Source organism: Heloderma suspectum, chromosome 5, assembly GCF_057233095.1.
Source record: "Heloderma suspectum isolate Gila_16-S chromosome 5, 16-S_ref, whole genome shotgun sequence".
NCBI classification, from domain to species: Eukaryota; Metazoa; Chordata; class Lepidosauria; order Squamata; family Helodermatidae; genus Heloderma; species Heloderma suspectum.
The window spans coordinates 156,078,663-156,100,645 of NC_139462.1; the positions used below are offsets into that span (position 1 = coordinate 156,078,663).

Genomic DNA, 21,983 nt, shown 5'->3' on the forward strand with positions numbered 1-21,983 from the left:
TAAATTAATGTAAATGTATTGCACAACTTTTGTTCAGGTTAGTAATAATTATAGTCCCACATCTCAGAATTATGGGAAAGGGTTTGAATTACTTACATGGAATTCAAAGGCCTTCTCATAGGTTCCAGTTAAGGTTGAATACCACTTGAACAAAACATTTACATTACTTTGTAGTTAAAAAACAACACAAGTCTGCGCTACCCTTTTTGGTATTGGCAAGTCTAGTTAAGTTTTTGTTTTTAGTGGTGTTTGGCTTTTTCTAACAATTGGGTTTTCCTTTGCATTCCTAAAACTAGGTTGAAGAATTGCTGGAAAAATATATGGACTCCTATGATATTGTTTTGGTGAAAGATGACTCTCTGGATGTGGCCAACTCAATTCTTCAAAAGATTCTGTAATGTGCATCATCAGAATCTGTTCATTTTCCTCCTGCTGGAGGCAGTTGGACAGATTGGCATGCCTGTGTTATTTTAGAACATTAATATTGATGCCGTTTCCATTAAATTCTCACATTATTTTGAAAGTAATATACTTGATCCATGATCATCTTGTCACTTCTCTGCTACGGTTAAACACCCTTCACATTTAATTGCACCCTTTATTTATTCCAATGGAAAGGCTGTATGGGTCGCTGGAAAAGGGCTCCTTTGGGAGTTTTTCATGCACAATAAAGGGATGTTTTGGAATACTTTTGCAGAAAATAAGCAGGGTGAATAAGCAAATGTGCAGATAATTTATTACAATTAATTTAAATTGCACCTTTAATCTTAAAAGGTTCAATATTGCAAATTTGTGTATATCCCTAAAAACAATACTCTGTGCCAGAACAGAGTAAGCTCACTATTCACTCTTTTGTACTAGAAAGAGCACTTAGGTCTTTACAACAACACAATCTTAAGATCATGTTGGCCATAACAAGGTAATGCTGAAGCAGATGTTGTAGAGTGCTGTATAATAGTATTTGCACAAGTAAGTACTTCTTTTTGCCCTATAATTTGGCACTGAATACTTTTAAAGTCCCTTTTTCTAATTTAAGGAATACCAATAGCGGAAGACACTATTTTCAGTAGTATTGTAACTTCTTTCAAGCTAGCTCTCAAGGATACTACTTCAGCGTTACCTTATCAAGGTGAGCATTAGAAATGACTATGTGCAAGAGTGCTCTTCATGCCTTAGTCAGTCTCATGTATGAGTTTTCATGAAAAAGCAAATACTTTGACATGGAACTTTCATTCTTAAGAACATAAGGAAAGCCATGCTGGATCAGACCAAAGGCCTATCTAGTACAGCATTCTGTTCCCACAATAGCCAACCAGGTGCCTACAGGAAGCTCACAAGCAGGACACAAGTGTAAGCAGTAGTGCAGTGGCAAATTCAGAAGTGGAGGGTCCCTTCACAGTAGTCACAGCCACATTGCTCACAGCCATGCCCCGTCTAAGGTTATACAACCTTGTACAACTATACAATAAAAATGAACTTTCAGTCTTTTTATCTCTAAGCCATAATTTCTCCTAAATATGTTTGTGTAATTACTTGTGATTTCACCACCTTCTCTTTCAGTGCTCAATGCAAATCAGTGCTATGCCTGTTTATTCAGGAGTCCCATTGCATTCAGTGGGTTTACTCCCACATAAGTGTGTGTAGGAGTGCAGTCTTCACCTTACTTCTCACCCCTGGTATATATAAAGTAATAATGCAGAACCATGTCTCCAGCAGTGCCAACCACATGCCTCTGGGAAGCTCACAAACAGGGCAAGGTGGAGAAAGCCATCCCCGCCTGCTGGACTCCAGGATCTGGTGTCAATCCAAGGTACCCTGCCTCTGATGATCAAGGGTACTATCCTGCCTTCCAATAACACTGCTTGCACCAAGGATAGTTAACAGGAAAAACAAAATCTCGCCCTCTCCTCCATATGACATAGTCTTATCATACAATGAGTGCAAGTGATTTGCAAAAGAAAACAAATAACCATGCACAATTAACATACAGAATTTCCTGACACAAAGATGTGGTGACGGCCACTCTCATTGGCAGCTTTTATTCATGTAGGGTGGTTCCATCAGCAGCTATTGGCCTTGATAGTGATGTTGGCTCTCCATGTGCAGAGGCAGTATATCTCCGGGACCAGACACTGCAGTCAAACCACAGGAAAGCTGGCCTTTTTTCTGTACTTTAAATAGAAGGACGGGAGGCTGGGTCAGACATTCAGACAGAAAAATCCCCTTTCAATTGACTTGTTCAGATTGCTGAAATGGAAAACACCTGGATATTTTCTCCCCACTGTTTATTATTTTTTAATGTATCTTCCACCCAAAACTGGCACTCAATACAGCTGATACTAAAATACAGATTAAAAACAAAATATTAATTACAACAGAACATAAAAAACAAATACATTAAAAACAATTAAAAAACAGCAACAAAAAGTTATGAGATCAGCCAACCAATTAAAAACCTCTTCTGCAATAGACCAGCTTATATGCCAAAGGGTGGAATAAAAAAATCTTTTGAGTGCTGGACAACATTCCTATTTCTCAACTTCTGTCAACATGGGGCCTAACTAAACATGTGCAAAGGTAGGTGTATGATGAAACCCCCTTATTACATCATCTAGTTTTTTATAATCTTGCAAAAAAGGAGCTAGCAAACAATGTTATTTAACTGCAATCTTACACACACTTACCTGGGAGTAGGTCCCACTGACTCATTGGGGCTTCTGAATAGATATGTAAAGCACAGTTTAGAAGCCAAGCAAAAGAAAAATTAGCACCTCCTCTCAATCTACCACTTCGTTCTCCCCAATAGCTCTACGCATTAGTTTTTTAAATTATTTGAGGCAGTGCTGCGCTGCCTGTCCAAAAGGGCTGTACCACGCACTACACACACACACTTCTCCCAAAAGTGATCTTGCCCACAGTTCTGAGAAATTCAGTCTCCTTCCCCACTATGTAGCTCACCTTCTCTGACCAGGTTCTTACCTTCTAGGCTGTAGCCACTAGCCCTAAAACTCTCCTGCCTCCCTCAGAAGCTGGCCACCATCTTCACTTGGGCAGGGAAGCCATACTTGGCACACTCACGCAGCTGCCACTACCCAACATGTACCCCAGCAACTGGTATTGAGGCATACTGCCTCTGATACCATAGGTAATACATAGCCGTTCTTGCCGAGTCATTTATAGGAAGCGGTTTCCCATGAGATTACAATAATTTCAACAAAGCCAGCCTGACCTCTCATACAGATCCTGATTTATGTTTTAGGTGCCACCCAATAAAGCTCATTATATGTATCAATTGGACCTATCTTCATTTTCTAGAGAGCTTTGTTAAGCCCTAGGGAGTTTTGTCCCTATTCCCTTACTGTTTTCTACCTATAGTGCTAAAATGCAGGTAGCTAGGGAAGAAAACTCCCACCCTGCCAAAAGAGACCAAAGAACAGGAATATTTCACATGCTGTTCATAATCACTGCATTTCATTTCAGTTACCCAGGTTTAGCCTGCAGTAATTTTTTAAATGTTCATTATTAATTCATACCACATTTGAGTGCAAAGTACTTTATAGTCCTTAGCTCATCAGTCCTCAAACTGTCTCATATAGATGGGCTACTAAGCACATACTTAGTTCGTTCAAAATTCCTATCCCCTCCCCCAAAGAATCTGTGAATGTGATCTGATCCTATGTGTTCCAGCTCCAATTCCAGCAATAGCCATAAGTTCACAAATGTAAACTCAAAATTTCAAAAGTAAATACTAAACTTTTTCCTGTCCCTGCTTACATACATGGTCTTGCACAGTGTATTTGTCAATATTTTATTTAATAAAAATACCAGCATGAATCACATTCAACAGATACTCATGGCATTATTAGTATTACAAAGTGTGTAAAAAAATTACAGAATTTTACTTACTGTAAAAACATTTTAAAGTGTGTCAGGTTTAAAACTAGCACCATTCCACAGTCAAATGAGGTCTCATTGCACTGAGAAAGACCCTTAGTTCATTTCCAGTGCCACTATGCCTTTATGCTCCTCGCATCAAGCTTTGCGGCAGTAACTTTTTCACCTAATTTATCCTCTGGTTTTAAAGATTTAGCCATATCTGAAGAACTGATCATATAGACTAGGGGTGGGCAACACATGGTCCACAGCCTGCATGTGCTTCCTCACACCCCACAAATTTTTAAAAAACAGCAAAACAAAAGGGCATCTGAAATGGCCATTCTGAAGCCTTTTTGACCCCTTTGGTGTTCCATAGCCTTTGGATGCCTTTTTCCCCTGGCACCATGGGGAGAGGTACAGCCTACAGGGTGGAAATGGCCCCCAGCTCTCCTGCAGTTACCCACTCCTGGTATAGACCAAGATGTGGCCTGAGATTTAATGTGAAGCACACTTTGAACAGTTCTTTAATCTACTTGAGGATCACTAACTACTCAAGTAGTAGATGCAGTAACCATATGTTGCCTATACAGTTATAGTGTATCATTATGCATATTGCTTCATCTTTCTACTACATTTCCAATTTCTACTTTTTTCTGTAACTTTTCTGTAACTTTCTAAGATTTTGGTGAAGAACAGGAAAAATTACAAGTCTGTGGTTATCTAAAAAGGAAGATAATCCTTTTCTACACACTTCATGTAATTTCTTGTAAGCATGGCTATAATTAAAATCTTCAGGGAAGCCTGAATCCCTGGTACCAGTGGAGATTATTATGTTACTAGGACATCCGAGTTGGACACTGGCTCTCAAAACATTTGGGGGAGTAAGTCTGGTACTAGTAGCCTCCTCTTGCTTTGGCCCAGGTATATTAGCTGAATGTAGGGTAGGAGACTATCTCAGACAGCAGTAGACAAGCTCATTTTCTTCATCTATGCTCATGGGCCGCGATACAGAAGCATGTAGTTGGAGAGTAACAGAACAATGCCAAGATGCACACATTTCTTTAGCAGAAACATGTACATTTGTCTCATGAAGCCATGATAAAATTCCAGACCATTTAAAAAAAAATATGCCACAAAAGTTGTGTGTTGCTACAGTGGGGTGTGTGTTCTTTCTAAATGTCGTTAAAACCAAATGAGGCACTTCACGTTTTATAATATAATTGCCATAAGAGAAAATCTTCCATTATATACCCTTGCCTTAGCCTACTTCACACATACAGAGACATGGGTATTCTTTTGCACTGTCCTTGCTTTAAGTGTACACACACATTTCAAACCATTTCTATGGTGCATACACTCTTAACAGCAGTTCAGCTCATATACATTTAAAAAACAAACTAAACTACAATTCATCATGTCCTTGTGGCTCCTGGTCTTTCAATTTGAATTCTTCAGCAGTAATCTTGCCATCTCCATTTCGGTCCTGATTGGCAAACATATTTTTCACAATTGTTTCAGAATCAAAGCCAGGAGCTAGCTTTCCTTTGCCAGAATTAACTTGCTCATGGATATAGTTAGTAAACTAGGATTAAAAGAAATAAACATTATAGGGAAGTAAAGTGAACTTTGGCACCAAGTCATTTAGCCCTTAAAAAGCGCACACATTTGATATCTCAGCACCTGAGTGCATTCCCACATCCACTGACATTGCTAAGGCCCAATACAACACGTTGGGTTGGATCCACGCTTAGTCATGCTTAGAGTAGATGCACAGAAATAAATTGCATTTATTTCAATGGGTCTACTGTAAGCATGATTAAGTCTGGACCCAACCCATTATTTCTTGTGGGCATGCGTGCCATCAAAAGGGCCCAACCATCTAATCGGGACTCCAGCTGTAGAATGGGTGCAAGTACTGCCAGCGATGTTGGAGCAAGGAGTAACCAAAAGGAATGGAACACCACCAGCACAAGCAGCATTTGCTTTATCTGCTACAGCGACAGCGGTCTTGACCTTTTGGTAGCCCTATACCCCAAATATAACTATTTGAATTGAGCCTCACTGGAGTAGCTACTATATGGATTATGCAGCATCTCTTTCTTTTGTACAGGCCCTGGAAGCAGGAGTTGCTCTATGCTTTTGTAGAATGTTCAAATCAGCCCCTGCACAACTGCAAAATTAGAGCATCTCTTTGGCTAGGAGTATTTGCTTCATTTCTCAGAAATGGTTCTCCTGTTATGATGTCACCATAAGTGTAAATATATTACTTAAAAGCAGCCATTCCCAATGTGGTGCCCCCCAGATATTGTTGAACTACAACTCCTGTCATCTATGGCAATTGGCCCTGCTAGCTGAGGCTGATGGGAAATGTAGTACAAAACGTCTGGAGGGCACCATGTTGGGGAAGGCTGTCTTATAGCAAGAGAGTAGGCCTCCAATCCTTAATGTGTTGTACTATGAATTCACCGGGACGTATCAAAGAATTGTTACTAGCCAAAACCTTACCTCTTCCAGAAGAACCTCTCCATTGTTATCCTTGTCAATTTCTTCAAAAAGGTTAGGAGAGACTTCATCATGCCATACAAACATATAGCCTTCTGGTAAGCCAGATACCAAGTCAAGCAGTTCAATGCTGAAAACTAACACAGCACTTCCAGGCACTTCTCCTTCTGTCACAGTAAATGACAGAAATGAATGTTAACCTCTGCTACGTGGGAACATTTTAGCAAGTATTTGGGAGGAGGACAAAATCTCACCCATCCACCACCAGCATACGCAAGTCGCAGATATCAAGTGTAACATTTCAACCACTGAAATAAATGCAAAAGTAAGACCACCTGGGTCCAAAAGAAATTTGAGAGGGTTTTCCCTAGCCAACATACTAAAGTTTTGTGATTATCTGCATGCTTAAGACTTAATATAGAAACATTTGCTAATTCACATGCAATACATACCACATTTCTTTATTATTTGAAGTTATACTCAACATTCTGAGAGAGAAACTGGTTTCATTACACACATATATGGCAACGTCTCATGTTGATGACAGAACTTTTAGGCTCACTTTTAAAGTTAAATTGCAATTACACACTACTGCAATAAACCACTTTTACCCAGTGGAGTATTATCACAGCTCTAAATCGGTAGTCTCCAAACTTTTTTGATCATGCACCCTTTATCAGTAAAAAAAAAAAAATTAAGCACACACCCCCAATATATGTATATTTATTTATAAATGATAATCATGTACAACTGTACTAATATATTATGTACATTATAAAAATACATGAAATATTTTTATTATCTATTTAAAAAAGATTTTTTAGTGAGAGCAATGTGATTGAATATGCTTCATTATTTTTTAAAATCTTGGTTTAACACTGTAATACAGCGATGTCTGGTTCTAAGTTCAGTTTATTTCAATACTTGGTTTTAACAGCTGTCATAGCTGAGAAAGACACCCCACAAAGATACATCTATCCAAATGGAAGAAGTGCATCGGTGGCTGTGCTTATTAAATCATGATACTCATTTTTCAATCCTATGCACCACTTATGCAAAGGTTTTTGTTGATATTCAGCTAGTAAACTTCCACCTTCCCTGGTGTTTGCAAGTTGTTCTTGCAAACAAATCAGGTGTTGGATTTTTATAAATATTTCTAACAAATGGGTTCAAAACCCACTGAAACGCTTTGTTTCGAAGATTTTTAAACAGGTTAGAAAATTCCTTTTCCAAGTTTAAGTCTGCAGATATGAGAGTTTTTATAGGTGACACACTTCAATCGTTTCGGCAACAAAATCACATTCTGATGGAAACATTTCCAAACATTAATTTTCAAAATGCTCTCCATATCACAAATTTCTTCTGAAAAGCAGTTACTTCCTTGCTCATTGTGATAATGTCACCTTTACCTTGAAGGGACAGAGGGAGGGAGCAATCCTATGCGGATAGGTGGCCACCTCCAAACTCGGAGGCAACCACCTATCCAAAGCAGGGCAGGTGAAGCACAGAGGGGATCATTCCCTCTGCGCTTCTCCTGCCCTGCTTTTTCTGCTAGACAGCCAACTGCAGCTATCTAGCCGCGGGAACACGGAGCAGGGAAGGAGGCTGCTGTACGACACACTGGATGTGTCGTACACGCAGCTACGCCCTCCCCGCCCCGGAATGCCCCAGCTACGCCACTTTCCGGCTGCTCCACACTCCTCTTGCAAGCGCGGATGGGGCTTCTCCGCACTGCCTGCGAGGCAGCGCGGAAATGGGGGGAGGTCGATTCCCAGATAACAGCATATCCTATGGCCATCTAGCCACTGTCTAGCAGCCATAGGATTGCTCCCTTAGTGTGTTTATTTTTTCAGAAATATCTGCTAGGTAGCATACTAATGACAGCCACTTGTCATCACAGAAAAGGTCAGTTCCAAATTTGCTCTCCTTTGGCAGGATGGCAGCTGCTGTGCCTGGCATAAACTGGCACAGTTGCTCTCGGTGGCCATGACAGAGGCAGGATAGGACTGGAGCTGAGAGAGAAATGCCAGGGAGTTTCCCTCTCGGCTCCCGTCCCAGCCTGCTGCCTCTGCCGCCACCATCATTGCACACAATGGCAGCTCATCAGGCCAGCAGGAGGCTGCTCTATTATCAGGTGGCTTGTGCACCCCAATGGATCGTCTTGCGCACCCCCTGGGGTGTGTGTACCCGACTTTGGAGACCACTGCTCTAAATAATCCTACATTATATCACATCATTCAGATTCTGTGCTATGAGCAGAAGAAAGGAACAAGGAGGATATACCATGGAGATGCCAAAGAACAATGAGTATGTTTAAATCAAATAAGATGACTTAGGGTACAATCCCATGCAGATAGGTGGCCGCCTCCGAACTTGGAAGCAACCATCTATCCAATGCAGGACAGGAGAAACGTGGAGGGGATCGTCCCCTCCGTGCTCATCCTGCCCTGCATTTTCAGCTAGACAGCCAAAAGTGCCTTCCGCAGGAGGGCAGAACGGGGGAGGAAGCTGCCATATGACACATAGGATGTATCGTATAGGCATTTCCGCCCGGAACGCCCCGTTTCAGCTGCTTTGCGCTCCTCTTGCGAGCACAGAGCATGAGGCTTCTCTGCGCTGCCTCGCAGGCAACGCGGAAGGGGAGGAAGGTCAGTTCTCCGGGAACTGACCTTGTAGCACGGGCTCTGAGGTCGGTTCCCGGAAAACAAGATATCCTTGGACTAGTGGCCATAGGATTGCTCCCTCCCAGAAGTAAACTGTGGCACCTACAGCACAGGAACATGAGAAATTCATGTGTCAATCAGTATAAATTTCTTGGCTATAGTGCACTAAACACCTGAGGGTGTGTGGAATGTTACATACTTACCAACTCCAGCCTCTCCATAACCAAGGTGGGGTGGAATAATAACTGTTCTTTTCTCTCCAACACACATATCTCTGAGACCCATATCCATTCCCAATACAACTTGTCCAGAACCTAGAACTATATTATAGGTTTTCCCAAGACTAAACCTGCAAAAGAAAATAGTGATTCACGGACTAGCATATGCTAATTGTAGCATGAGAATGTCACTTCCTCTGACTTTATGGCATTTCACTTCCCTCTCTTCCATTTTTCAGCTCCAACTCCCATAATCCCTGACCACTGGCCATGATAGGCAAGGCTGATGGGAACTGTTGTGCAAAACATCTGGAGGGCATCCCTTCCCAAATGTAGATTTGACCTACATGTCTAAAATATTTTCCCCAGTTGCATGCTCCTGTATTTATACAATGCCAAATGATATACTTACGTTGAGTCTAACAAAGTTCCATCCAGGAGTGAGGCATTGTAGTGATACTTCAAATAATCACCTTTCTTGCTCAGTACTGAGCAGTTGCTAGGTTTGTAATGGGTGGTAATAGCGACAGAATCTGAAGGGTTGTGGAAGTCCATCACATGAATGTCAAAGACCAACACAGCAGATCCTGGAATCTTTCCTGTAATAATAATCATATGAAACGAAGCCATCCATTCTTCTCTTACTGATTAGACACCCTGTAAACAACATACTCAATCTACTGAAAATGTGTACTATGCAAATAAATAAGACTTGCTCAAGAGGAGCTCCAAAGTTCATAATGAATTGTGTGGAAAGGGCGTTTGAGATTTGAGACATTTTATATTTTTTCATTAACACAAATCCTATATACTTTAAGAGGTTTGGGGACATGAGATAATTGTCACTACATTACCAGCCTTGCCTTTGAGAGCATAAGTGCACCAATGAAAAATAATTAAACAGAACCAGAAACATTTAACTGGGTGAAATTGTATCTTTTATTGAGCTAACTTACAGTTAAAAGCTATTACAGCTTTCAGGTTTTACAGAATGTTCAATGCATAATGTGTGATCCGAGCATTTTAAATAACAAAAACACTCAAGATAACTTTGGGCTCTTTTTGCACTTTCAGTTTAAAGTCTGGATTACACTGCACAAGTCACCAGTTCTGCCATTATCACAAAGTCCAAGAAAAGGCTCACACATGCATTCTCTTTAGACACTTCCTTGTAACAACTGAAGCCATTTTTACATGCCAATACCTTCAACCACCAGTTTGCTTCTTTCCACTGAGGGATCAGTATGATCTCAGCATCTTCCCTGTACCGCGTTTCTCCCATTTAGTCAAAGCTGTTTGAAACAGATATCTGGTATACGTCATACCTTTCTTTTTTCTTTTTTAACTGGGGCCAAACTTGGGTTCTCTCTAATCCCTCAGCATCAGAATAGTTTACCAGGCAATTTGGCTTGAAGTGTGGAAGTGCTTTGCTGTCAAAGCCTTCAGCATATCCAAAGCCCTGCTGGGCTCTTCCTAGCAGGTCAGAAGTGAGGGAGAAGTGGCAATCTCCCTTCCGGTTCCCAGGAGGGGGGTGGGGGCAGGAGGGCTTGACCTACTTCCTTTCCATTGCAAACCAAGGAAAAGTTTTCCCTCATGTTGGGGGCAGGGCCAGAGACCAGGAAGGCTTTGGATCCTTGGAGACATGGCTCCAATCTGCCCCTTTTAAAAATCTGTCCTGATGTCAGAGCTCCCAACACTGGAGAAGTAAGGACAGCAGGAGTTTCCACAGGAGCTGGGTGGATTTGAGGTTGGATCTCCCCCTTTGAGGGCAGACTTCTCTTTCCACCCCCAGAACATGGAGATCCAATCTATCATATGGCCCCTGGGATGCCCCACTACGACTGCAGCCAAAGAGATTTTTCTCCAATCACTGCAAAGGCAAATAACCATAATTGCGACTGGCTAGTATTGTGATATGTTTCCCTTGTAGCCACAACATTTTGAAAAAGGAATGTTGGATTATGTAGAACAGTCACTACTACTTTTTTATTATATCCCTCCACCATTTGGAAAGTGGAAGTAAGTGTCTGCAAAACCTAAGAGCAAAAAACCTGGCTAGCTGACAAAACTTTGCAGTATCCTGGCCTTAATTATGCTCTTCACTGACCTGGTTCACACATGACACTAACCCATGGTTTATTAAACCCACGGGTTGTGGAATTCTGGGTTGCCTCCAGCTGCACTAATACATTGTATAATTGAGCACAATCATATGATATTGCATGACTGCAGCACGCCTGAAAATTAAAAACTTCTGTCTGGAAGCATCTCACACACACACATATCATATACTACATGAAGCAGAAGAATGACTGAACTGCAGAATACTGCTCCTTAAGAAAGAACGTGCTGAATTAAAACCTGTACTCACCTCTCCCCTCTTCTCCATACCCAAGGTGAGGTGGGACGGTTATTCTCCTCTTCTCTCCAGTGCATACACCAAGCAAGCCTTCATCCATCCCAGCAATTACATAACCTTTCCCAATGTAAGTATCATATGTCCGGTTCCGTGAATAACTACAGAAAAAGACTTTGCTTTATTGAGACCACTACCAATAAGAACACATGTATAGATTACTTAGTACCACAGCAAACACAGAACTGCTATAGGTACACTCCGCATACAATTTATTGTGTCTTATTTTTAACAACAGTTTAGGCTACATGGTCATCCTCCCTCACTCCCCTCTCAATAACTTGGAAAAGGATTATTGATATAATGCAGGGATGAGCAGCCTGTGGCCCTCCAGATATTTTGGCCTACAACTCCCTTCAGCTCTAGCCAGCACAGCCAATGGCAGCTGTAGGCCAAAACATCAGGAGGGACAGAAGTTGTTCACCCCCAATATAATGAAACTTCTGACAGTAAAAGTGGTGATCCAATAAAACCAGCAACAAACACATCAGTGAATGCTGGCTGTGACTACAATACATCACAGTGAGAATGGATTTAAGCATGTGTGATTTCAGTAGGCTTAAATGCACCTCAAACTGCTTCATAATGTGCAATATTCACATTCACTCCCATCTACATTATTTGCATACCAACAGGGTCTGTCAACCAAAAGGTATCATGAGCAACAGCTAGGAATTCCCAGATGTTGTCTGCTCCTATATATTTCAAATCCTTTGGTTTGACCAACAAAATTAGAAGCTGGCAAAATTCCAACTGTGTGTTCCCTTACTTGCATCATATGCAGGAAATTACAAGCATGGCATTTTAATGGGTTCATGCCACTTTAATGGCTAGGCATGATCCTTCATATTTATCTGTACCTGAAGATAAGGCACTGTTGCTTCAACCATGTAATTAAAAGGCATCTTAGGGCACAATCCTATGGAGATAGTCATCAGCCTCTGAACTCGGAGTCCGACAACTATCCAACGCAGGATGGCTGGAGGACAGAGACAGTCCTCACCTCTGTGCTCTGGTCACCCTGCATTTTTGACTATCCAGCCAATTTCGCCTGTCTAGCCGGGGAACTTCGGGTCAGGAGTGGGGGAGGCCACACAGTGCACAGGAAGCTGTGTAAAGCAGCTTCTGCAGTCTCTTCCCCTCCCCGCCCCCTTTTCCCCATTTCCATGCCCTGTTTCCAAGTGCAGAGACAGGAACGAACTGCGCTAGCAATGAGGGGACAGGGAGCGAAGTTTCTAGCCTCTGAGGTCAGAGCCCGGGAATAAAAAAAAAACCTATGGCCCCAAGACGGTGTCTAGAGGACATAAGATTACTCCCTTATTTATTTATGTATACCCTGTCTACATACTCTTTCTCAGTATTTACTTATTATTGAAGACATTTATACCCAGCCTCTTAGAAGACCTTTCAAGACTGCTGACCTTAGTGGCTAAGGACTACTAAGGACACATGCAAGAACAGGAACAATGAACTGTGTCTGTAGTAATCTGGGTACCTGGAATCAAACAATGTGCCATCCAGAAGTGTACCATTATAGTGATATCTGAGGAAGTCCCCAACTTGGCTTCTACGCTCACAGGATTCCGGCACATACTGCTTTTCTACAGTGATGCTGTCTTTGGGGTTGTGGAGATCTAGGAGAGCCACATCAAAGACAAGAGAAGCCTGACCAGGAATTTCTTTACCTGTAAGGAATGCAGACAGCGGGCAATTAAGTCAGAGATTTGGAAAAATGTAAAGATTCGGAAAAACTCAAGCCAACCCTACACATACATACCACATCAAGCCCACATCAATTCCATGCTAACATATAATTTTGATTATTTTTCCCTACCAATTCTAAAGCATCTATGTGTTATCAATTAGAACAAGATATACTACTCCCCATCATCCTACAGGTTTTTTATTATGCTTACAGCCCAGTCCTAGGTATGTCCACCTCAGAAGTCTCACTGCGTTCAATGAAGTTCATTCCAGGGAAATATGCAAAGGACTGCAGCCATGGAGTTTCTCTGTTAGTGTCATTGCATATGGTCTTCTTAGAATATCAAAAACGTTTATCCTTCAAATTAGATGTTTCAAGATCCCAATACAGCATGGGCCAGTATGCTGAATCCATGAATATTCCCACCACAGAATCCAATTATCCAGGTAAGAAATACTAGAAAGGCCACATAGGGTCAAATCAAACAGGCGCACCATTTAGGGAGGGCTCAGAGGGGGAGTTATTCCCTCTGTAGTTTAAATCACATGTGATTATTCCTCAAGAATATAAATATATTTCTGGATTCGAACAGCAATCTCTGCAATTTGGTTATAATATTGGCCATTATTATATCCCTATGATATCATGACATATCATGAAACAGCAGAAAATACCTTTTACCAGGAAAAAATGGGACTATTCACACATTCAATAACAATGTGCAAGCATGGTTCCAGTCCAGAGTACTTCTTGCCCCAATTCTTATAATCAGTGGGGTCTTGCAGGAAAAAGTGTAAGAAATTTTAAAATAATTTTCTTTTGTTAACAGCAGGCTTGTTATTCTGCCAGTTATCTAGCTAGGAAAAAAATTAAAAGAAAATTGTAAGTAAAACTTTCTTCATCTGTAACTGGAATTAAAAAAAGCTAAAGTTCAATAGCCAATCAAATGTTGTGTTTATTGATTGATAAACTGTTTCCTACAAAAAATGTTATGAATTTATATTCTGTAGAAATGTCTTCTGTTGATTTAGGATTTGAGGATGCCTTTGTAATATATTGACTCTGGAGATAAACAAAGCTGATATTTACCATCTCCATCTTCTCCATATGCCAGGAAAGGCGGCACTGTGATTATGCGCTTTTCTCCTACACACATTCCAAGGAGACCTTTGTCCATACCAGGGATTAGCCAGCCAATTCCTACATAGGTGTCATATGTTCGCATCCTATTATGACTGAAAATATAAATAAATACAAGTTATTTATAGTCAACATCTTCATTTTAGCACTGGGAACTAGACGAAAAATGGGAAGATGTGAAGAGATGAAGCAATGTACACAGATACTGATGGTATTTGTTATAAACAATGTTACATATATAGTAAGCTATAAATACCTAAAATTAGGTACAATAAGGCAATTACACTTTCAGTTTTAAATAGACACATTCTATCCATATTGCTCTTGTTGCTTTAGATAAACATAGGAAATCGCCTTATACTATGTCCAGCCATTGGTCCATTTAGCCCAGTATTATCTATTTTGACAGGAAGTGGCTCTCCAAGGTGGCAGGCCAAGGACTAGATCATTCCTAGCCCTGTCAACAAAATATCTTTATTCACGGGTTTATTTAAACTCTGTAAATGCCCCCCAAATGATGCAAATGCACCCTAAAAAACATTAAGAAAACACTATTTTACTTTACCTTGAGTCAAACAGTGTTCCATCTAGAAATGTCCCATTGTAATGGTATCTTACAAAGTCAGACACCTGAATTGTCCTTGTACAATTTTCTGGCTTGTGATAAGTATGAATTTGAACTTGGTCTTCAGAATTCCAAAGATCAACCAAAAGCACATCAAAATGAAGTACTGAATCTGCAGGAATTACACCAGCTGTAGAAGCAAAATATATTAAAAAGGAAATGATTCAATTTCTTAACTAAGTACTTGGTATAAAAATCACACTGGGCTGGTCCAGAGTTTAGGTGTGTACAACTGAGCTGGCAGAAGCAGACTTCCCCACCCACCCCTCCTCACAGCTCCTCCAGATCTCTGAAAATGCTACAGAAATACTTGCAATTACTCACAATGAAATCCTACCTGTGTCTTCTTAGAAGTAAGCCCCATTTAGTTTACTGTAGCTTACTCCCAAGTAAGACAGCATAAGATTGCAGCCTTAACTTTTGAAAGATTTAATTATATACATTAGGGGACAAAAGAACTCTTACAGTATTTATGCATTTTAGGACGCAATCCTATGCAGATATGTGGCTGCCTCCAAACTTGGAGTCAACCGCCTATCCAATGCAGGGCAGGAGAAGCATGGAGGGGATCATCCCCGCTGTGCTTCTTCTGCCCTGCAATTGCAGCTAGACAGCCAATTGCGGCTGTCTAGCCGCGGGAAGGCAGAGCAGGGGAGGAGGCTGCCGGACGACACCTAGGATGTGTCGTACCAGCATTTCCACCCTCCCCACCCCAGAACGCCCCCCGGAATGCCCCATTTTGGCCATTCCGCGCTCCTCTTGCAAGCATGGAGCACAGGGCTGTTCCACGCTGCTTGTAAGTCAGCGCGGAAGTGGGGGAAGGTCAGTTCTCCAGGAACCGACCTCGGAGTGCAGGCTCCGAGGTCATTTCCTGGAAAACCAGATATCCTATGGCCATCTAGCCACTAACTAGAGGCCATAGGATTGCTCCCTTAGATATTTATATCCTGCCTCATCCTACTCTCAAGGATACTTACAACCAACCACAACTAAAATCACAGCACCCACTATTAATAAAATAAAACACAAAATTACAAAGGGCAATGTTACATTAATGTAAGCATCAGATGAAGAAAGACAGGCAGAAAGAAAGATTCAGCCATATAGGTATTCTCTCCAACACAGAACTCTCAAGGGAAATTCAACCTTTCATTTCAAATTATCTCTGTGACTTCCCGTAGCTTCTGCAGATAAATTATATGTGAAAGATGTGGGACTATTCTCAGGGCAGGCAATTTAGATCTCCCACACAATACAGGTACAATAGTAAGAGGCCAAATGCTGTTCATTTCCTGATGTATACCCAGAAATGGCAGATGAGATAGATGGGAATACTGCAGATGCAGAGCATTCCTATGTTTAATTAGTAACAGGAGAATAGACCAAAAGGGGGAGCAAGAGGACAAACTCAAGTGGACATTCAATAGCAGAAGGCCAATACAAAATGACCTGGTTCGCAAGACAGGACAGCCCACTGTGGGTTAATTTACCTGCAGGGGTTGTGCTGGATGCCCGCAGACATTTTTTCATGGCACCCAGCTTGCCGTGTCATGCGAACCCAGGCAGCAGGGGTTGTTTGCGGACTAAACAACCCTCAAATAGCCCATTACTTGTTTTAGGCCAAAACTCCCATCAGGACAAGTTGCTCATCCCTGCTCTAAAAGCAAACCTTTGGGGCTGTAAGAATGACATGTGCCTCCAATTTTAATTCAGAAAAAAGTTGCCTTAGCTATGAAGACATTTGAGAAACAACTAGGGAAAGCTTGATTTAGCTTTTCACTCTGGCACTATCCCAGGTCATCACTGTTGAAGAACCACATTGTACTAATATTGGTTGGAACCCACTTTTGTAGGTGAAAAGATAGAAACTTGATCTGTACGGAGGAACACACTGGACATATTGTCATCATGTGTTCTCTGCAACGATCATCACTAGGAGTGTACTTCTTCTTAAATGAAAACAGAAATCCTCAAGATTTTCACAGAGACCTACCAAAGATCTGGGGGAAGGAGGAAGCTTGAACAATGGCAAGTTACATACCTCCTAGACTAAAAACATATCCAGTAAGTCATTCTACCCCTGTATTAATCAGAACTCTTTAATTCTATTAATATGATATACCTGTGGATCTAAACACATGGACTGGAAGGGAGCAGTACTGTGACCACTAGCCCTATTTCTGATTTCTATGTGTTCCTCAAAAGATTGGGACTCGTAAGAAACGCGTGGAGCTTGAGGGCAGGACCCGCTGGCCTGATCCCACTACACATTCAGCTGCACAGATGTGCCACATGAATACAACTAGTTTGGCAGCAATAAATCCACAGATCACAGGTTTTATTAACTTTTTGCAACCTTTCTTTTGTAACTCTCATTTTCAACAGCTTGCCTTGGTTTATTATTTCTAGGCATCATTTGTATACACGATACTTACAAACTCCTTCACTCCCATAGCCAAGATGGGGAGGAATTTTTACAAATCGCCTCTCATTCACGCACATGCCAAGCAGAGCTTTGTCCATTCCAGCAATAAGCTGGCTTTTACCCACAAATACATTGAATGTGGAGCCCCTGTCATAGCTGGAAAGAGATAAAATATGTTACTTACATATTCATTTGTAATTCATTTAAAACTTGTTTGCACATATTTCATTGGCAGCTCAAAACCATTACCCCTTCCCCAGCCACTATCACGGCTAATATTGTTGACAGACCATAAATTTGTCTAACCCAGAGGTTCTCAAACTGTGGTCCATGGATCTCTGGTGGTCCACGAGTTCCATTCAGGTGGTCTGCAGAAAGGCTGCAGAATAGTCAAGAATGTCTGTACTTGGCCCTGTAGTTTTTTTAACAATTGAGAACATTTTAACCATGGCTGGATTACTAAAAAGGCCCATGACTTTCATAAAATGGTACTGGTGCATTCAACTAATTTACCCCTAAAAATTTACCAGCACTTCTCAGGGCCCTCAAGTCCAAATACAGGATGAATTCTGAAACTCACCTGAGGCTAAAGCTAAGAAACATTACACCTGACTTCACAGACCTTTGCTCACAAAAAAAGGCATAACCATCTCTTTAGAAAGTCATGACGGTGATTATTAATGAGTTACATGCTGTGATCTGTACAAAAAAAAAAGCTTATTAACAGTGCAATCATATGCATGTCTACTTAGAAGTAAGCCCCACTGAATTCAAGGGGGTTTACTTACAAGCAACTATGTTTAGCAGGAGACGGTGCTCTTTCAGCCCAAGCACCAAATTGGCCCTGGGCTGGGATGTTTGGGGCCGCATGCCAGCAGTGGACAAGGCCACTGCCCAATGTGGATGGAATCACTGCTTGCAAACACCCCCCCCCCACACACACACACACTTTCACATGCACAGACATCCTTCCCAGCCCCAACTCCTCAACTGACCCATGTATATCAGCCGAGGGGCATTTTCTCTGCCCAGCGCCGAGAGGGGCTCCCTTTCTCAGCACTGAGCAGGGGAAAGGGCTTATGTCTGATCTGCAGAAGATGAAAGATAAGCCTTTTCTCCACTCTCAGCATTATGGCTAGGGAAACAACTTATTTCTGATGTGCTGCAGATCAAAGATATGCCCTTTCCCCTCTCTCTTGGTGCTGGAGCAGGTGAAAGGGGTGGAGACTGTAAAATAAGCCTGGTGGGCCAGATAGGAAACACGCGTGGGCTGCGGTTGGCCCCTGAGATGGAGGTTCCCCATGCCTGGTGTGTAGGATTGCACTGTAAGCGATTCACCAAGACCACTTAGCAGTTTTTGAGTGGTTAGTGAAAAAAAAATTTCAAATATAGTTTTATTCAGACAGACTTTTGCCATCTGATGTGCTGGTGAAGTAGGTTTTAATCTGGTGGGTACCATTTTTTCCCTTTTTATTGAGATGTTTTTATTTGATGTATATTTATTGAGATGTTTTTATTTGATGAGTTTTAATGTTTTAATTGTAACTTATTTCATTTGTACTTTACTGCCACCTTGAGCACTAATTTTAGTGGAAAGGTGGGACCAAAAATACATAAATGTTTGAGAACCCACCAGCTTAATGCTTTTTTTTAAAGGCCACCAAAGCTAGCCTAGCTCCAACTGGAATACTGGGCACAGTTCTAGCTGCCCCATCTCTAAAAGGCTGGGAAAGATGCAAAAAAGAACAACTATAATGATCAAGAGTAACTTTCTTACAACAAAGGCCTGAAGCAGGGATGTGGAAGCTCCTTCAGCCCAAAGGCTGAATTTACTTTTGGACAAGCTCTCAAAGGATGCTTTTCCAGTAGATGGAAAACATATTTTCACTTAGAGGTTTTACTGCCAGTAACTAAGAGGCATTTCAACGTTTTAGAAGTAGTGTAAAGCCCGTGTCACTATAGTCGCTAGTAGTCTGAGAATGATTGGATTCATCCAATATGTTTGGGTGTTTTCCTTGCGACTGGAACAACTTTCAGAGGGCATTTCCCTCTTTCCCTCCTTCTTCCTCTCTCAACTTTCCAATTATGTCCCGCAACAGCGTCCCTTCAATGAGCACCCAATAATATGACTTCTTCCCACTACATTAAAGCAAGCCTTCCCCCCCACAGCAAATGGTGTCTTCCAACCCACTTCCCTCCCATTCACCCACACTAGCCTCCCTCATTCCAATAAGAACCCCCTCGCATTGCATGAAAGCACAGACACACCCACCCCTCCTCTGTTGCAGGAAAAAGCGATGTTCCAAGCCCCCACCCAAGAAGTCCCACCCCTACCTTGGCCTGAAAAAAAAAGGTGAGACCAGGGGGAGGGGCGAAGAAAAACTGCAGCCTTTCTCTCACCTGCCAGAGCCATCTAATATGGTGCCAGTCTTGCGCCCTGCCCACTACCCCCCCCCACACACACAAATACACAAACCCCAGCTACATGCGGCATATCACGGGACAAGCAGCAGCAGCAGCCACTCCCTCCTCACTCTCCGATCCATCCTATTCAAAACAATACAATCCGGGGGGGGGGGAGAGAGAGAGAGCATAGCTGTTGCCCCTAGCAACCACCCCAAGGCCTAGCGGTGCCCTGTGAAGCCTGCCCGTGAAGCAAAATGAGTGAAATCAAACCCAAACAGAAGCAAAACAAAGGAAAGTGGAAGGATGCAGGTAACTGAGATCAAAAACACATAATGCCAAATCAGGTGTTGTTTGGTGTGGAGCAAATAAACATATTGTTTTGCTATTAAAGCTCAAGCTTTGTACTTTTGCAAACTTTCAAAATTTTCTGCACATCTACACTGCTCAAGCTTCAGTTTAAAAAAAAAAATGAACAAAATTGATCTGATAGATCTCTTAGCAATAAGTGTTACTAGTGTATTTTTATATAACTGAAAAAAACTGCGCAAAAGCCAGGAAACCACCAAATCATTATGGTCTGCAGAAAGGGGGTACAGGAATCTGGGGAACCCCAGAGGGGCAGATTAGGGCCACAAGAGGGCCAACTTTGCCCCACGGGCCTGAGGTTCCCCACCCCTGAGCAAAAGCATATGGGGAAATTTCTTTAAGGAAAATCCTAAGATTATGATAAGAGTAGCACATATAGTGCATCCAAGTTATAATTAAATCTGTCTTACTTCAAGGCCCATACGAACAGAAGAAGAGCTGTGCTAGATCAGACCAAGGGTCCACCTAGTCCAGCATCCTGTTCACACAGTGACCAACCAACTGCCCGTGGGATACCCACAAGGTGGATGCGCATGCAGCAGCATCCTCCCGCTCATGTTCTCCAGCAACTGGTATACAGAGGCAACACAATGGAATGGAGGGCGTTCAAAATTATGTTCATTCCAGATATATGCATTCACTCATACACAAATACAGAAGGGAAGGTGGGGCAAAGTACCTTTATCGTATCAAGTGGACACACACCCCAAAGTGCCTGCCACTCTGGGAAAGGGATGCAGTATCCCCCCAGTATTACATCTGCAGGCACAAGGGTGCGCACCTTTATCCAAAAGGTAACGCTGGAAGCAGCCCCCCTGCCTAGGGCGGGGCTTTCTAGGTCGGCGGAAAAGCCTATATGCGTCTCTCCTGAATTTTGAGATGCAGGTAGGCAGGCATTGCCCCAAAGGGCTGTTCCCTGGAATTCTCCCACAGCTGCCAATAGTATGCACAGCTGCAGCTGCCTCAGTTGCCGTCCGTGCAGCACAGGGTATTGCGTGCTCTGACGGGAAATGGCTCTCCGATGTCTCAGGAGCTTGCCGGGGGCTTTTCCCCAACCCTGCTAGCCGAGGAGATGCACGCCGGGCACCTTCTGCATACAAAGCACGCGCTCGGCCACGAAGCTACGGCCCTAAAGCTACAAGCCTCCGGGCACCGACCTGGACGCGAGCCCCGCTGACTCCAGCGGGGCTTACTCCCGAGTAAGCACGGCCAGCTTTGCGCTGCAGCGCTCGTCTCGCTCGCGGTCCCCCCGGCCTTCTCTCATTCGCCCACCGCGCGGGTCGAGGTGGGGAAGCTACCTGGAGTCGAACTTGGTGCCGTCGGGGAAGGTGCCGTGGTAATGGTAGCGCACGAAGTCGCCGGAGCGGACGGTGCGCGGGCACTGCTCGGGAACGTAGCTGCGCTCGACGAGCACGTCCTGGCCGTCCCAGGGGGTCTCCCCGGCCGGCACCGGCGGAGCCTGGCACGCCACGCAGCTCACCAGTAAGGCGAGCAGCAGCGGCGAGCAGCAGCGGCAGCGGTGCCTCCTCCGGCCGGGCGGCATTCCTGGCATTTCCACAGCGAGGGGCGAGCGCGGGGAGGAGAGAGCTCGCGGCTCTTCCGCCGAACTCCCGGCTTCCCAAAGCTGCAAACGTGGAGAGG

At 42.8% G+C, this 21,983-nt stretch overlaps 2 protein-coding genes across 12 annotated transcripts in view; one reads left to right on the forward strand and one right to left on the reverse strand.

The window, feature by feature from the left end:
* The window catches only part of NT5C3A (5'-nucleotidase, cytosolic IIIA), a 37,007-nt gene extending 33,164 nt beyond the window's left edge, over window positions 1–3,843 (forward strand). For 8 of the 9 annotated variants that reach the window (XM_084857915.1, XM_084857916.1, XM_084857917.1 and 5 more), the window contains one exon: window positions 297–3,839. In XM_084857915.1, the coding sequence (XP_084714041.1) occupies window positions 297–398 (102 nt within the window). In that variant the 3' untranslated portion in view covers window positions 399–3,839. Of the gene's footprint in view, window positions 1–296 lie in introns of all 9 variants that reach the window. The other variant, XM_084857913.1, reaches the window with a different exon arrangement.
* On the reverse strand, window positions 712–21,962 carry FKBP9 (FKBP prolyl isomerase 9). 3 transcript variants are annotated; one of them, XM_084857906.1, is made up of 10 exons: window positions 21,641–21,962; window positions 17,581–17,726; window positions 15,086–15,275; window positions 14,470–14,615; window positions 13,171–13,360; window positions 11,631–11,776; window positions 9,672–9,858; window positions 9,245–9,390; window positions 6,382–6,545; window positions 712–2,171 (listed from the first exon to the last, which is right to left on the reverse strand). In XM_084857906.1, the coding sequence occupies exons 1-10, from the start codon at window positions 21,892–21,894 to the stop codon at window positions 2,139–2,141; spliced, it is 1,602 nt and encodes a 533-aa protein (XP_084714032.1). In that variant the 5' UTR covers window positions 21,895–21,962; the 3' UTR covers window positions 712–2,138. The 3 variants fall into 3 exon arrangements, with proteins under 3 accessions (XP_084714032.1, XP_084714031.1, XP_084714033.1); XM_084857905.1 differs by lacking the exon at window positions 712–2,171 and adding an exon at window positions 5,078–5,458; XM_084857907.1 differs by lacking the exon at window positions 712–2,171 and adding an exon at window positions 5,078–5,458 and having other exon boundaries at window positions 21,500–21,841.
* Window positions 21,963–21,983: the final 21 nt, after the last annotated feature.

Coding starts and splice junctions, on each gene's coding strand:
- FKBP9 (XM_084857905.1), bottom strand. CDS start 21,894: ATGCCAGGAATGCCGCCCGGCCGGAGGAGGCACCGCTGCCGCTGCTGC. Junction 9,391..9,671: donor GGAACTTTGTTAGACTCAAC/GTAAGTATATCA, acceptor TTTCTTTTGCAG/GTTTAGTCTTGGGAAAACCT. Junction 6,546..9,244: donor TTATGGAGAGGCTGGAGTTG/GTAAGTATGTAA, acceptor TTACTGTGACAG/AAGGAGAAGTGCCTGGAAGT.